Source organism: Octopus sinensis, linkage group LG2, assembly GCF_006345805.1.
Source record: "Octopus sinensis linkage group LG2, ASM634580v1, whole genome shotgun sequence".
NCBI classification, from domain to species: Eukaryota; Metazoa; Mollusca; class Cephalopoda; order Octopoda; family Octopodidae; genus Octopus; species Octopus sinensis.
In genome coordinates, this window is record NC_042998.1 from 188,496,163 (window position 1) to 188,512,218 (window position 16,056).

Sequence of the window (16,056 nt, forward strand, 5' to 3'; positions counted from 1 at the left end):
TCGTATTCCGGCGCCTCTCAGATGTATCATTTTCCTGCTACTGGTTATACTCCAATAATTTCCAAATATTCGCTGGTTCACCTAATATATATGGCGTCTTCTTTAATAATATCTTCATGAACCTACCCCCTTATTATTGTGGAAAATGACAACTCTCCTGCACATATGCGATAAGACTAATTAAAATTAATTTATCTGGCAGTTACACTAGTAGTAGTAGTAGTAGTAGTGGTGGTGGTGGTGGTGGTGGTGGTGGTGATGGTGGTGGTGGTAGAAGTAGTGGTGGTAGTAGTAGTAGTAGTGGTGGTGGTAGTGGTGGTGGTGGTGGTGGTGGTAGTAGTAGTAGTAGAAGTGGTGGTGGTGGTGGAGGTAGTAGTAGTTGTGGTTGTGGTAGTATTATTATTATTATTATTATTATTATATTATTATTATTATTATTATTATTATTATTAGTAGTAGTAGTAGTAGTAGTAGTAACGGACAAGACTGAGCAAATAATAAGGTAAAATATCAATAGCGCTTAAGGAAAATAGAAAGAAAAAACATCCGTTACAATGAAAACCAAAATGTAAAATAAAAGATAAACGCCATATCTGTCATCAGAAGTAAATGAAGTTTTTCGGTGAAACTCACTTCTCGCTATTACTCGTCAGTCGCAAATAAAAGTGCAAGTCAAACCTCACTAAAGAAAACATATAGAAAAAAAAAAAAATTATTCCCATAGTCACAAAGTAGCAACATTAGATATTAGCAGATGTAAATCAATACAAAATTTCAGACTAGAGTCAATGCAAATAAACAAAATGTGTGATGACAGCTAGATATGCATCAATCAATGTACTAATATGTATAAATGTAAATAGGCATTCCTATCTATATATATATCTGTCTGTCTGTCTGTCTGTCTGTCTGACTGTCTTTCTATCTCTCTCTCTCTGCATGTGAAAATGTATAAATGTATAAATGCACATATGCGTATATATATATATATATATATATATATATATATGGAGTTAAACGCAGGTGTTATTCAAATTCTTTTACTTCCGACATAGTAATGGAGGCATGATATCAATTTTAATTTATACGCCAACACCAAACAGAGGAAGGTTTCTTTTTTACAACGTAAGGGAGATGACCGTTTTTTAAACCTTTTTCTTCATTCTAAAGGTAAATTGATGTATTTGAAAGATAGTTACACTAAAAATAAGGCAACTAATAGCAAGACTATTTGGTTGATTATTCCTTAGTGAAAGACAATATCCACCCTCTCTTATCGACGAGGGAATTAAACGTGCCAAACAATTAGACACAAAAACACTAAGAACAAAAAAACATAGCACCACACCTAAACCAAAACATTACTTTTTATATCAACACACAACCCCAGAAACAGTGAGGCATTCAACACTATTGTGCAAAATCTTCCTTTGCTAACTAGAGATCGAAAAATGAACGACATCCTGAAAACACACAAACTCATCAAATGCAAAAAACAAGACAAATCGCTAAAGAGACTACTAACAAATGCGAAACTTTACAAAACAACCACGAAACCAACGGTTAAAAAATGTGGACGCCCGAACTGTGGAACCTGCCCCCACCTGCTTGAAGGCTCGGACTTCCTTTTCAAACAAGGACAGAGGTTCACAATTAAAACTAGTTTCACCTGTGCCTCTGCGAACCTAATTTATGTAATAACCTGCTCGGGTTGCAGTCATCAGTACATTGGACAAACGAGTTTAATTTTGAGGAAGAGAATTACTCTGCATAAGGAGCAAATCCGTTTCCCGCAATACAGACGAATCCCTCTTAGTGAACACATAGAAAAATGTGCAGGTAACATCAAACCAACTTTTACAGTCTTCTCTTTCTACCAGTGCAAAGACACAATCTCTCAACTAGAACGCTTAAATAAAGAAACTTTTTTCATTGAAAAATACAAAACGCGTCTGAATAAGCACGCATAACCAATTTTTATATTTTTACATATTACATCACTGTACATAAATCCCCTACTAAACAAAGCCCCCCTTTTTTTCTTTTTATATATATATATATATAATATATATATATATATATGTATATATATATACATATATTTATGTATATTTTACATATATATATATATATACTCGCCTACGCTCCTACTTCTTTTCACTCCTACCCACCTTCTCCTCCCTTCATAGTCACCCCTCCCTCGTAATCCCACCGCAGCCCTACACATTCCACCCCATCCCATCCTCAGCCTAACCACACACTACTACACCTTACGCCACGATACCACACAACACATCACATCACAACACACATCAGTACTGACCACTTCCCAGAACCACATTTTCACACTAACACATACAAACACGCACACGTGAAGATCAGCAGCCCTCTTACACACGCACATACAAGCTCACTTATACACACGCACGCACACCTTCGTTTTGGCATCACCACTACTTTACTACCTCCCCTTCTCCGTAGCCCCCCTGTGTGACCCTTATGTCCGGCATTCGCCATGATAAATCGCTAGCCACTACACATTCTTTATTTTCTATCCTTGTTTCTTTCTGTGCTCCTTTCTGTGGAAAAGCGTAGGCTCGAAACGTTAAAGACTATTTTCACTTCCCGAGCGTTATACTAATACATCTGTTTGTTGGCTACACCACATGTCTTCGTCTTTGTGAATCCTCCCCCCTATATATATATATATTATATATAAAATATTATTAGAGACAAAACACTATTTTGCAAAACAAACAAGGAAAGACTAAATCAATACATAAAATTTTAATATTTATTAAAATTTTATGTATTGATTAAGTCTTTCCTTGTTTGTTTTGCAAAATAGTGGTTTTGTCTCTAATAATATTTTATAATATTTTACTATAAAATTGGATTTAATCCTAAATCTGATTTTTTTCCCTGTAAATTTGGATTTATTCCCTAATATTTATTATATATATATATATATATATATATATATATATATATATATATATATATATGTATGTATGTATGTATGTATGTATGTATGTATGTATGTATATGTATATATATTATATATATATATATATATGTATGTATATATATATATATATATGTATATATATATATGTGTGTGTATATATATATATATATAGATGTATATATGTATGTATATGCATATATGGATACGATATGTCACCAACTGTGTAAACAACATGAAGTACGAAAACAAGCGTGTTAAATACGCAAACAACGACCCAAAAATGGAAAACATGACAAGTATCACAAAGAACGACCCTTTACCAGTTGTCAGTTGCCTATCTACTCTTCATTTCGAGCATTCGACGACAGTGTGCATCTTCGAAGACAGTTGCTCCCATAAATTCGAAGATAAAATTTTCGTTTTATGGAGGGTCACAGTTGGGAACAAAACCAGGACGGCGGAGACATACAGGGAAATCGCTAATGACTAAAATGAGTAAAGGGTTAAAAGATATACATGTGTGTGTGTGTGTGTGTACATAAATATACATATATATACACTCACGCATCTGTTTGTCTGTCTATCTATCTATCAAATATAGATAGATAAATAGATATTCTCGTTCGCCGAAAAATAATACCATCACCCCGTCATCTGTTGGACCTCTGTGAGATGAAGACTCGTATGTATGTATGTATGTATATGCATATAAGGATACAAGATGTCACCAACTGTGTAAACAACATGAAGTACGAAAACTAACGTGTTAAATGCGCAAACAACAACAATATATATATATATATATATACATATATATATATATATAATATATATATATATATATATATATATATATATATATATATGGAAGAGAGAGAGGAGGAGGAGAAGGAGGAGGACGACGACCACGATCTTCATCTCACAGAGGTCAACAGATGACGGGGTGATCTTATTATTTTTCGGCGAACGAGAATATCTATTTATTTATCAATCTATCTATCTATATTTGATAGATAGACGGACAGACAGACAGATGCGTGAGCGTGTGTATATATATATATATTATATATATATATATATATATATATATATGTTTATGTACATACGTATACTTCAAAAGTTGTACATTCCAAGATGATAAATGTATCTAAAAAAACCTAATAGTAAAAGAAAAGCAATAATAATAGTAATAACAGTAGTAAGTCAATTACACATATATGTAAAAGATATAAATTCAGTAACATTATTTAGTGACTTTTAAGTAGCAGAATCAGTGTAAAATCACTTAATAAACTTTGATACATAAAGGTGCGAAACTGCTAAAAGTGTGCTATCGAATTAGTATCGTTTCTCAATATTTTGATGTTATTTAAAAATATGTATTGACTTTATCCTGTAGTTTATGTTAACACTGTAGCTGAACTTGACATTTACTTTCCTGTAGCTCACTGGCTTGAAATATTTGTTCCATTTGTTTCAAATTCTTGCCAAAATTCATCACATGATATTGTCCAATTAAGGCAATTGCAGCAGATATATCAAACTACATTTTAATATGTTAGTAAATGTTTGTAGCGCCACATAGTAAACTGTAAGTAAAACCCGGTAACCTGAATCCACTAAACAATTACTTTTCATATTTAAAACTTTTATTCCACATTTATGGTTCTGGTGCACTTAAAAACGAAGGCCATGAAATCACATTCCTATTCGTTTTTGACATTTTGCTATATTCAGAAATCTGCCTACTACTGCAACTCTTTTGTATCTCCAATTTAAATCTGCTATTTCTTTATCATCAATTTTGGCTACTACTGAATTACTGCTCCGATTTTCTTCCCAGTGGTTAGATATTTATATATATGATACATTTCCAATATCTACTAATGATATAAATAATGGAATTATAACAGAGTAATCTTATGCCTTAGCTTAGCATTTATAGCGCGCTTAATTTTAACACTGTTCATTCTTAATTCGTTAGCACACTTAGTTACGAGTACCAGAGAGCTGAGAGGAAAACGTCCGGTGAACTTGATTTATGATTAAAGTAATATTACGTCATTAGCATCACTAATGGTCATTAGACGAGCATACTTTTCCATTTCTCTTTTGCTATGCTCTAATGCTGCATGCCTTCAAACTTTTCGGCATGGAGGGGAATTGATATCGAAATGTTGATTTGGGTTTGACTAAAGGCCCCTAAAATGTTACATATTTCAGAATATTACTAAACACACCTCATTGCTTCAATGATTTTAATATTTATATATTTCACTTATAATTCTGTTCAATGTGAGTTCAATTTGCTACTTACATTTTGCGCTAGATTATGCGGGTCTTGTTTTAATTCAGTTCTTGTATATGTTGAACATCATATCAAACTTTACTTGATCACTGAGAATGCAAATCATTTTAACACTGCAAATATTCGTACATATTGTGTCATAAAATTTTTATACCCATTCTATAATGCAAGAACCGAAGATAAAGCGTAGAATGAAAATCTTGCATTTTTTGAATTTTCTATAAAATAGAATATATTGTTGACTATTGCAAAAAAAAGTATTTAAAATTGTTACACATGCAAATACGTACTATGAAAGAGGGCCATATGTTATTCGAAACCTTCTATGAATGTAACTGATGTTGAATATTTGCAATACAGTAAGAAAAGATGTAAAGTAGTGAAAACGTAAAGTTTTGGGTTTTCTTTTTATATGTAAATAGGAATATCTCTGCCTTCTATGTTGCGGGAGGTAGGATTTTTGTGAATCTGTGCTGTTAATAATGCTGGTGTGCATCTAACATTTACGTTATTGTAGTTTAACAAAATATTATATCTAATTTTGAAAAAAAAAAAAACATTTGCCAATGCTTATAAATTGCTCTTTCTACATTTAAGTAAGTATTAATATATGGTGAACGTTATACTCATACTAATCCTAACATAAAACATCTCGAAGTTTTTCTCAATTTTGCGTAACATTTTACATTGTTTTATGATCTCTTTCTCTCTACCTTACTCTTTCTCTCTCGCCAAATATGCACGTGTGTATGTATGTTGTTGGGTGACGAAAAACGTTTTAAAGTATTTAGTTACATATATTTAAATTCTTAGTTTTGAAACTTCCCGGCCAAAACAAGCAGGAATTGGAGTCTCTTCGATCGACATATGTATGACTTTCAGTAGAAAGTAGCCATAAATTGCAAAAAAGGTACTATTCATACATTTTCTTATTTCTTTATTGCCCACAAGGGGCTACACATAGAGGGGACAAACAAGGACAGACAAAAGGTTTAAGTCGATTACAGCGACCCCAGTGCGTAACTGGTACTTTATTTATCGACTCCGAAAGGATGAAAGACAAAATCGACCTCGGCGGAATTTGAACTCAGAACGTAGCAGTAGAACCGCCAAACACTTCGCCTGGCGTGCTAACGTTTCTGCCAACTTGCTGCCTTTTATTCATACATTTTCTGCTAATATATTGCTATAAAAGGAATGGTAAATCTAGGGAAATTTGCTGAGATTCAGGAAGTCCGGTTGCTGTGAGGAACGAAAAAACTGACAAGTCGAGATACACCTGTTGCCTTCCAGCTCTGCACCTTCATATCCCGTATCTCACTCACACCATCGCCCCTTATTAATTTCGATTATCTCCCCCATCCACTATTGTCCCCAATAAGCTTTTCACTCCTATTTCACTCTCGCTGACCATGACTTACGCACAAGACTCCATTGAAGGGTTATTGTGCGAAACGTGATTTGTTAGGATATATGTATATATGTATGTGTGTGTATGTGTGTATGCGTGTGTATATGCATACACTCACACATATATGTGCGCGTTATGTCTGTATGTCTGTGTGTATGCATGTATGTATGTATTTATGGATGGATGGATGTGTATGTCTGTGTTTGTGCATATGTATATATATGCATGTGTGTATAAACACACATACACATCTATATATGCGCATTATGTCTGTCTGTCTGTATGTATGTATGTATGAATGGATGGATGTGCATGTCTGTGTGTATGCGTATGTATGTATATATATATATATATATATATATGTGCGTGTGTGTATGTGTGTATATATGTATGTATATATATGCATATATATATATACATGCGTGTGCATGTATGTATGAATGGATGTGTGTGTAAGTGTGTGTGCGTGTGCGTGTGTCAAGGGAGACCAAAACAGAGAGAGGAGAATATAGAAGAGACAAAGAAAATTATCCTAGAAATTTTGATTCTTCATCATTGTGTTTATGAGAAAAGAAAAACTAATCATCTGCATTTTCTACCAGGTTTTAGCCGGTCCTTGGGAAATAGCTCGAACGAGTATTTTAATGGAAGAAAACAATCGAGACGGAAAATTTGGTGTTCTGGTGCGGGCAAAGCTGTGTGATGGATTCAACCAGAATATACAGGCTCCTGTTACCGTAAAAATTGCCAGAAGTAAGTTAAATAAGACACTAGACACAACCTTTTCATTTATATTTGCATATATACTTTCTCTCATGTTTTAATGTTTCGAATTATCTTTATAAACAAGGAGTTCGTTTGAGTGGGATATTTCACCAATAATGCTTCTGTTGGAAAATTTACTCCACACCCTAAATACCTTTTATTACTTCTCTCGGGACAGTACTTTAGAGCATAGTAGTGTGTGAACAAATAGTAGTTTTGGACTGTAGCATAGTACTAAGGACTCCAAATTTGCCATCAAGATGTAGGACAAGATACTGTGATAGCCTGGGCTTCAGAGGTCCACAGCTCTTCAATATCCTCCCGAAGGACCTGAGAGACCTACATGGGGTGGATGCAGATGTCTTTAAAATAAAACTGGATCTCTTCCTGTCAGGTGTCCCAGATGAACCAACTTCACGGCAGGAGGTGCAGCTGAGGGCAGCTGCATCGAACTCTCTCATGCACCAAATGGCAATTGCTAAAAAGCTTTCGTGAAGTAAAATCATGTAGCAACACCGAATGGCGGTGCCCCAGCATGGCCACAGCTCGTGATCTGAAACTAGATAAAATAATAATAAATAAAATAATAAAATAATAATAAAATCGCATATATAAAATCTCTTGTATATATTTCTTCACCAATCTTACAAGCTTCCTAAACAAACTCAGAGATGGATCTTGTGAATGTATCTACAATAGATCTCAGCCTTGGGTGGTTGATACCAATGCGACATTGCTCTTTATACTAATTGATTTATTAGACGTCAGTTTTGTTATGATATCAATATCAGTATTTAAAATCACTATTTTATTAAGCTAATATATCTTGGCCACTGCAGTTATATTAGTGACCTTACTTCGTTATCATTTTATTATTACAGAGTCCTAGCAGGCAATATTTATAGTGATAAGATCAACCAATTAAACTGTTGAAAATTGGTATTTCGTCCGATTAAATCAGCTTCAAGAAACACAGCTTTGTTGTAAACAGTAGAAACATTTTGTAACTAAAGAATAATTCATTAGATTCCGACATTAAGCTAAAATCTTACACGGAAAATTCTGCCATAGATTAACATCCCATTCAAAATGAATGATATTTCTAAATTCCTACTGAAAAGGCCTTCTGAAAAAAGGAGCTACTTACACTGTGTAACATCTAATAATACTCATATGAGTAAGAAAGTTAACGCGAAAATTTAATACGTAAAAGTTATGTTGATTGAAGCTTGCACTAATCATCACACGAATGTTTTGTCGCAAATTTCAATTTTAATGTGAAACTATTCACTTATGCTAAAAACATGCATTGTTTAGAAACTGTGGTATGGTTTAGAAGATGCGTGGAACTTTCATTCGTTATATATTCTATAGTTAAGACGGTTAATGCTTGATTAAGTTCCTTATTATTTATTTTGTAGTAACACATCAGTTTACTATTTATCCTCTATTTGGCACCACTAACTAAATTTTGGCTAAAGCGCCTTATTGAATTATCACGCGGCACCTGATCGTACAATATGAAATATATGATGGAAAATACCTGATGTATTCTACACAGGTATAGTATGAAACAAAGCTTTGGTTTCTTGTATATATATTTCAGAAAATTAAATGATGATCCAGGAAATAAGTTATTGTTACAAACATATCTAGTTCATGATGAATAAAGTGCACAGAAATCAAAAACCACATGCACATACATACGTTCACAAGGCTCATATACAGGCACATATGTCCCTTCCAAATAATCCGTTCATGCGCCGGATGAAAACAATTCACTGCCGAGAGAGTTTTTGAATACCCTATATATATATGTGTGTATCTTGCGTTTTGCTAGGTATGTATATTTATATATACATTTATGTATATTTGTGTGTGTATGCGCATGTATATCTAATCACTTATTTATTCTTGTGCGCATACACACATAGATACGAAATATGATACAAAACTTAAGTTTTGAAACAACAGTTTTTAAAGCTTTCGCTGTAAAGCCTTAGTTTGATGTAAATGGATCTTACTATACTCTTCGCACTCAGAAATATAAAGGAAATGGACCTAACATATTTCATACTTCGTTGTTCAGTCACCAGAGGACAATTACCCTTCATTCTTTTGCCTAAGGAAACAAATTATTGCAACCGCTACGTCCTTCGTGAATAGCAAACTGTATTTACATATGGTTAAAGGTTCACAGGGAAGCCTTACAATCGTTTTAAATATATCTTAGTTTGTTTCTAATACACGATGTGTTGTACATAAATATTATTTAATTATATATATATGTACATATTTACCTGAATATTTGAGTGCGTATGTGTGATAATGTGTGTATGATTGTTGTGTATAATAATTAGTCAATTTGCTTCGGATAATGTGAGCAAGCAAAAAATAAATGAATATCAACACCTAACAAAAACAAGATATGATTGGTATTTACAATCATGATTTGACTACTTCATTAATATACTTTATAGTAATATAGATTTCTCATGATATATGATGATGGGTTTACAGCAATGGAGTAGTCCCCATTAACAATAATCTGAGGCAATACTTACACACATATAACGTAAAGAAAGTAGGATAAACAGTGTCATCTGTGAAATCTGCAGATTTTCAGAAAATCCCAAATAATTTGATGTAATATAAATCAGAATTAATTTCAGCTTTTTCGAAAATAAATCATATGTATGGCTTAATATGATAGCGAAGCTAATCTTATTGTTAAACGTATTTATTGTAGATGGTTCGAGTGGAAATGACAGGCAATATCTTTGGTCAGAATTTATCCTACTTAGAAGTTTAAAGCATGCCAATATCATCCGATTAATTGGCGTTTGTTCTTGGAGAGGTATGTATAATCTTTATAATTATATCTAAGAAAAGAATAATCAATCATTTATTCAATTAATCAATAAATTAATGAAATTATGTAATCGCTCATTTACCCACCATTTGAAACTCTTCTCTTGCTCTAGCTTTTTCCATCTCCAGCACAATTTTCTCTTTATGCATGCAAGGAATAGCGAGCGCACGAGTGGGAATTATATGAATATGTGACCGGTGCGTGTATTTGTATCTGAAATTCTTTATGAATAGAAAACAAAAATGTTTGAAAATTACAAACTGTTATTTCTTCAATCGTATGAGGTGGTATCAAAAAGTTCCCGGACTATTTACAGTCAATAATAAATAACTTCTTTACCTAAGTTCTAACACCATCTCCTAATAATACTCTGGTCTCAGCCTCCTACCACTTTAGGAATTTACAATATGACTTAATACTCTAATGTTTCATACCGATCTAATAAATATTCGCCTTCAGATATAAATATTCGCCTTCAGATTATAAATTTATAGTGGCAAATAAAATGTAGGTATTATAGTGGTCTACAGTTGCACTATGATGTACATCAATATAGAGGCCACCAGATTTACAGTTATACCTTTCTATAGAATTTACACCTAATACAGTGTGTGACAAGGCTATACATTTTAAATGAAAGATGAAATCCATCCGACAAGTTTCTATATAGTTTCCTTCTATCCAAGTTCACTCACAAATCTGGATCGTCCTCTGGCTGTAGAAAATTACAGTTGCCTAAAGTGTCACTCCGTGGTTTTGAACCCAGAAACTAGTAGTTGCGAAGCGAACTTATTTACTGTTCAGTCATACTGCACCCAATTTAGGACTGTTCACTGATGTATCCATTACTTAAAAAGCCAAACATTTTACAGTCTGAGATACTTTGACTATAGATCTGTCTGATCAACGCTAACCTGGGGCTAAACAACAGCAGCAACTACAAAATTAAGATTTACAGTTCGTGCGTCATTATTCCTCTGTGTTTATGATGGCTGCACCAAGTTTCTTACGCTTAAAAGTAATTATGATTTCTGTTGAATCTGATTAATTTAAGAGAATAACTACCGTTGCTGCGAACAGATATGAGTTCACCAAGTAATTTGCCCTAACTGGCTATGAATTTAAGTCCCAAAATTTAGATAATTGACAAGAGGTAGAAACAATATCGACTCGAGAGCTAATTCTACCAATAATGTTATCTTTTCTTGAAGCTATGTTTTAGAAATGTCATGAAAAGATGAAGGTGCAATACGATCGTGTACTAAGAATTATTATTATTTGTTTGTGAATAGGCATAAAATATATATATGTATAGAATAAAATACTAGACTGTTGTGTCATCCATTGCTTTTTCAAAGCATTAGAAATTTAATAGAGGTGAACTGGTCATTATTAAGTATCAAAACCCTCCCGTTTCAACTCTCTGATAACATTACTCCTTACTAACGCTATGGCCATTTTCATTTACTGAATTAAAACTTGTTCATATTTCAAATATCAAACATCTAAAAGCTTTGGTGTGTAAATTATTTTTTGTTAAAAATAAAGCGTATTCAATAGGAATTCTCCAATTGGAAACATTGGAAAACATTAGGAAGTGCTTTTACCTAAAGGGTTGGATTAGTTGGGACAGGAAGTTGTTTTAGAATTATCCAGGCTTGCCTCAATTTTTTGTTTCTGTAAATGTTTCCGTTCTCTCTTTTTTTCTCTCCCTCTCTCCATATATATATATATATATATATATTGTGTGTGTGTGTGTGTGTGTGTGTGTGTGTGTGTGTGTGTTTATGTATATATATATATATATATAGCCATGATTCATGTAAAGCTACATCAGGTTTAGTCGCAATATTTTCCAAAGAAGTAAAAAAAAAATATACGTTTACTGCAAATGAAACTTAAAAACATGCAACGCACTCTGAACACTCAAGTACACTCATACGCGAATCAATAAAAAGTCATTAAGTGCACACTTGTTTGTAATATACTTACTCACTAACATATACACCAGTGCTTTGTACCAATACATTAAACATCCTAAAGTGCGAACCAATGTATCAAACAACAGAGTGTGTTTAGTACTCGGTTAAAATGATCTTACCAAATCACAGAGATAGAATGACCACCAAGCTGAACGAGGAAATTGTATCTATATGATTAGATGTATTGCTACAAGAGCACTTTGCATGATAACATATTTGTAATCATCCGGAGACACGATGACAGTTTGTAATCATCCGGAGACACGACGCCTGTTTTATATTGTTTGTGATATTACAGTCAAGACAAGGGGGGGGTACAAATGTGCTGGAGAGAGAGAGGGGGGAGATGAAAAAGAAGTAGAGGAGCAGAATACATAAGAGATATCGCTTCAGTTAATTTTCCTACATTAGTGAGATCAACGTCCGGACATCATCCGCATTATCTTCCAATATACCCTACCCTCCCCTTCTACTTCTCACATGCAAATACTCTAACCGGCAGTCGTTCTTTTTATAATCCTCTTTCTCTTTCCCTTCATTTTTCAATCTGTCTTTCTATTCTCCTATTTTTCTATGCCTCTTTCCTTTCACATTTTTTCTCTCTCATATATATATATATATATGTATGTATGTATGTATGTATGTATATATATATATATATGTGTGTGTGTGTAGATATATATATTTATGTGTGTGTGTATATATATATATGTATATATATATATATATATATGTGTGTGTGTGTGTGTGTGTGTGTGTATATATATATATATATACCATTCTTTCTTTCTTTTCAAACAATCTTTGCTTTCTCTCTCTCTCTCTCTCTCTCTCTATCTATCTATCTCTTTCTCCCTCTCCTTCACATCTCTACATCCCTACATCCCTCTCTTTCTCATACTTTTACGTTTTCATTGTCGCATCTCTCTCTCTCTCTAACTCCTGAAACCCTTCACTTATTACTACGTTCTTACATCAACACCAGTCAAACATTCACAAATGTATGAAGAATTCATATCTCTACCTGTGTACACACACACACCACACACACACACACGCATACACACGCACACACTTATGTGTGTGTGAGCTTACATACAAATATACAAATCTTGTTTGCAGTGAAATTTTATTACATGCATAGAACCAGACAAATGACGCATATTTTTCCCTATTTCATGCACATATGTGTCCGTATATTATCATTTACATATATCTGATATACAGTTATATTGCTATCACCAATAATTTTTTTGCCTTATAAACCTAAGTAAACTTTAACATATTCAGTATGTAGTTGAATCCATTCTCAATCATGCTCGTTTGACTAACACTTAAAAATATAACGCAACGAAGGAATCTCTATTCAGTTGGTGGAGTTGCAGGAAATAGCAGTCATAAGTCCTCTAAATTATATCCTGACATCTTAAGAATGAAGTGGTTCTCGATCTTTTTTGATTTCGTAGTTCTTTGAGGATCAAATAAATATTTACTGACTCTCTTTGCATAGCAATATATTTTTTTATTTAAATGTGAACTTGATAAGCCATGGCAGCCATGGCAGCCATAACAGACAGATGGTATATAATAACCATCATTCAAAAGAATAAAATAAAGAAAGAAGTACAGATAAAAAAAAACCCTGTTATTTGTTTCTTTTGCTAAATCATTTTGTAGTTACTACGAATTCTATTGTAGTTATGACTGACCGATTCTTGAAAATAAATTGACGCCCTACGAAGACCATTTTAAAACTGTCCTTTCTTTTCTCACAGTTAATTTTTACATTGGAACAAATAATGTAATGTTTCTCATTAGTCTGCACAAGAGCATAAATATGATTCCATACGAACTGTTCGAAACAATATAGTTCAAAAGAACACGGTCCATTAGAAGCCAAGCCAATATGTTCAATTTTTTGTCAACCTTTCTCAGTATCTAATACGTTTGATATATTGATAAAACTACTTGGGATAGTGGGGGGGGGGAATTAAAGTGCGATAGTTTATCTTTTGGCTCTTCCCAATATTTTTTCCACTCTTAAGCATAATTTTCTTAATGATATGACTTTTTGACAAATTTGGAATGTAGTAATCATCTATCATCTCTTTTTCTGCTCCCTTCTTTGCCAATTAAAAATGATCTATTTTAAAGTTTTAGAAAGATGAGTGTGAATAGAAAAAGACATTTAGAGGGGCACATTTTTCAAGATACTCTAGTATTCGATCTAAATACCCTTTGCCGTGCACCACAATATCTCAGCTCACCATTTCAGAAACGCCACTCTCGATAATGTAGTTTGAGGGATACTACGCCACTGTATACAATGCGATTGTTATGGAGGGAACACAAGTAGCCAGAGGTCTGGTCAATCTAGGATAACTAAAAATGACAACAAACACAGCGTTAAGAAACAAACTAATAGTATCATAGTAATAACAAAATCAGCAAGAAAAATTTGTTTTTCTTATGGTTACCTTTGGCAATAGCTGAAGCTAAGCTTTCCACTTTTTCCCTTTAACACTGGAAAACTGACTGATTATTACTTCTCATAAATATAGTCTCCCGTGAGGGAATATGATTCTCATGGACCAAATGACAATTGCTAAAAAGAAATTCGTGAAGTAAAATCATGTAGCAACACCAAATGGCGGTGCCCCAGCATGGCCACAGCTCGTGAACTGAAACTAGATAAAATAAAAAAATAAAAATAAAAATAATAATACTGTAAAAGTCGACTACAGATTATCCATAGCACTATATGACGAAGCACGGAATCGGATGTTTAAACAGAATATACTTAGAAAAAGACGCAAACATACGTGCATAAACTGCATAAACCCATCCGTCCTTTCATTCATCCATCCATATATTCATGTATACACACGAACATAACATCAACTTAGATGTAAAAATATATATGCAGTTGAATTTTCGAAAGTGAAGGGAACATGATCCAATGGGTTGGTAGTGAACTATTCATGAAGTATTCACTCCTCAATGATCTATTGTGAGACTCCAGAGTTACTAGAGTAACGAACCTCAACAAAGACCTGGAAGACAAATGCTGCATAATATTAAATGGTTATGCATGTACACGTTTTCGATAAATTTCAGTATGATGCTAATATTAAAACGACGTGTAGTCACTTTTGAACTCGTAAATCTTACATCACGTTACATTTTGAAGGTTTTGTTTTCACAATCCAAGAGGAGTTAGTTAACAAAACAGCATTTGCCTAGTGTAAGGGATGGGGAGATTTTCAACAGACATACTTAGAGAATGCCTTTATCATATCATGCTAGAATTGTAATATGATATTTAGTTGTTTTTTTTTTAAATCTCAACTGTCAAATTGAAGAGTGTTTATGGCAAAATTCCTGCCCCGTTGAAACTATAACTGACCAATTCTAATACACAGAGAAGGCATGTAGAACCAAGCTAATTATTTAGGTCAACATGGAAATGTCATTTGATCAGAATTATTTCTAAATACAAATCAAGTATAAGACTGATTGTGTGAAAATAAAATCTTGTTCGCTAACGAAGATATTTTATTTAAAAACAATTATTTTCCTTAAAAGAATGAAAATTTAACAATTGAAATAATAGCAAAATGTTAAAATTTAAATTTTTTTTAAATTTGAAAATCATATACACTATCAAGAGATATATGCATGCACATATACACACATACATCCATGCATACATAAATCCATGCATACATACATTCAACATAATACATGTGT

At 33.2% G+C, this 16,056-nt stretch overlaps 1 protein-coding gene across 1 annotated transcript in view; it reads left to right on the top strand.

The window, feature by feature from the left end:
* LOC115229190 (proto-oncogene tyrosine-protein kinase receptor Ret) overlaps window positions 1-16,056 on the top strand; it is a 280,998-nt gene that overhangs the window by 168,746 nt on the left and 96,196 nt on the right. Inside the window, exons 16-17 of the mRNA XM_029799591.2 lie at window positions 7,290-7,440; window positions 10,202-10,309. Of these exons, the coding sequence (XP_029655451.2) occupies window positions 7,290-7,440; window positions 10,202-10,309 (259 nt within the window). The remainder of the gene's footprint in view (window positions 1-7,289; window positions 7,441-10,201; window positions 10,310-16,056) is intronic.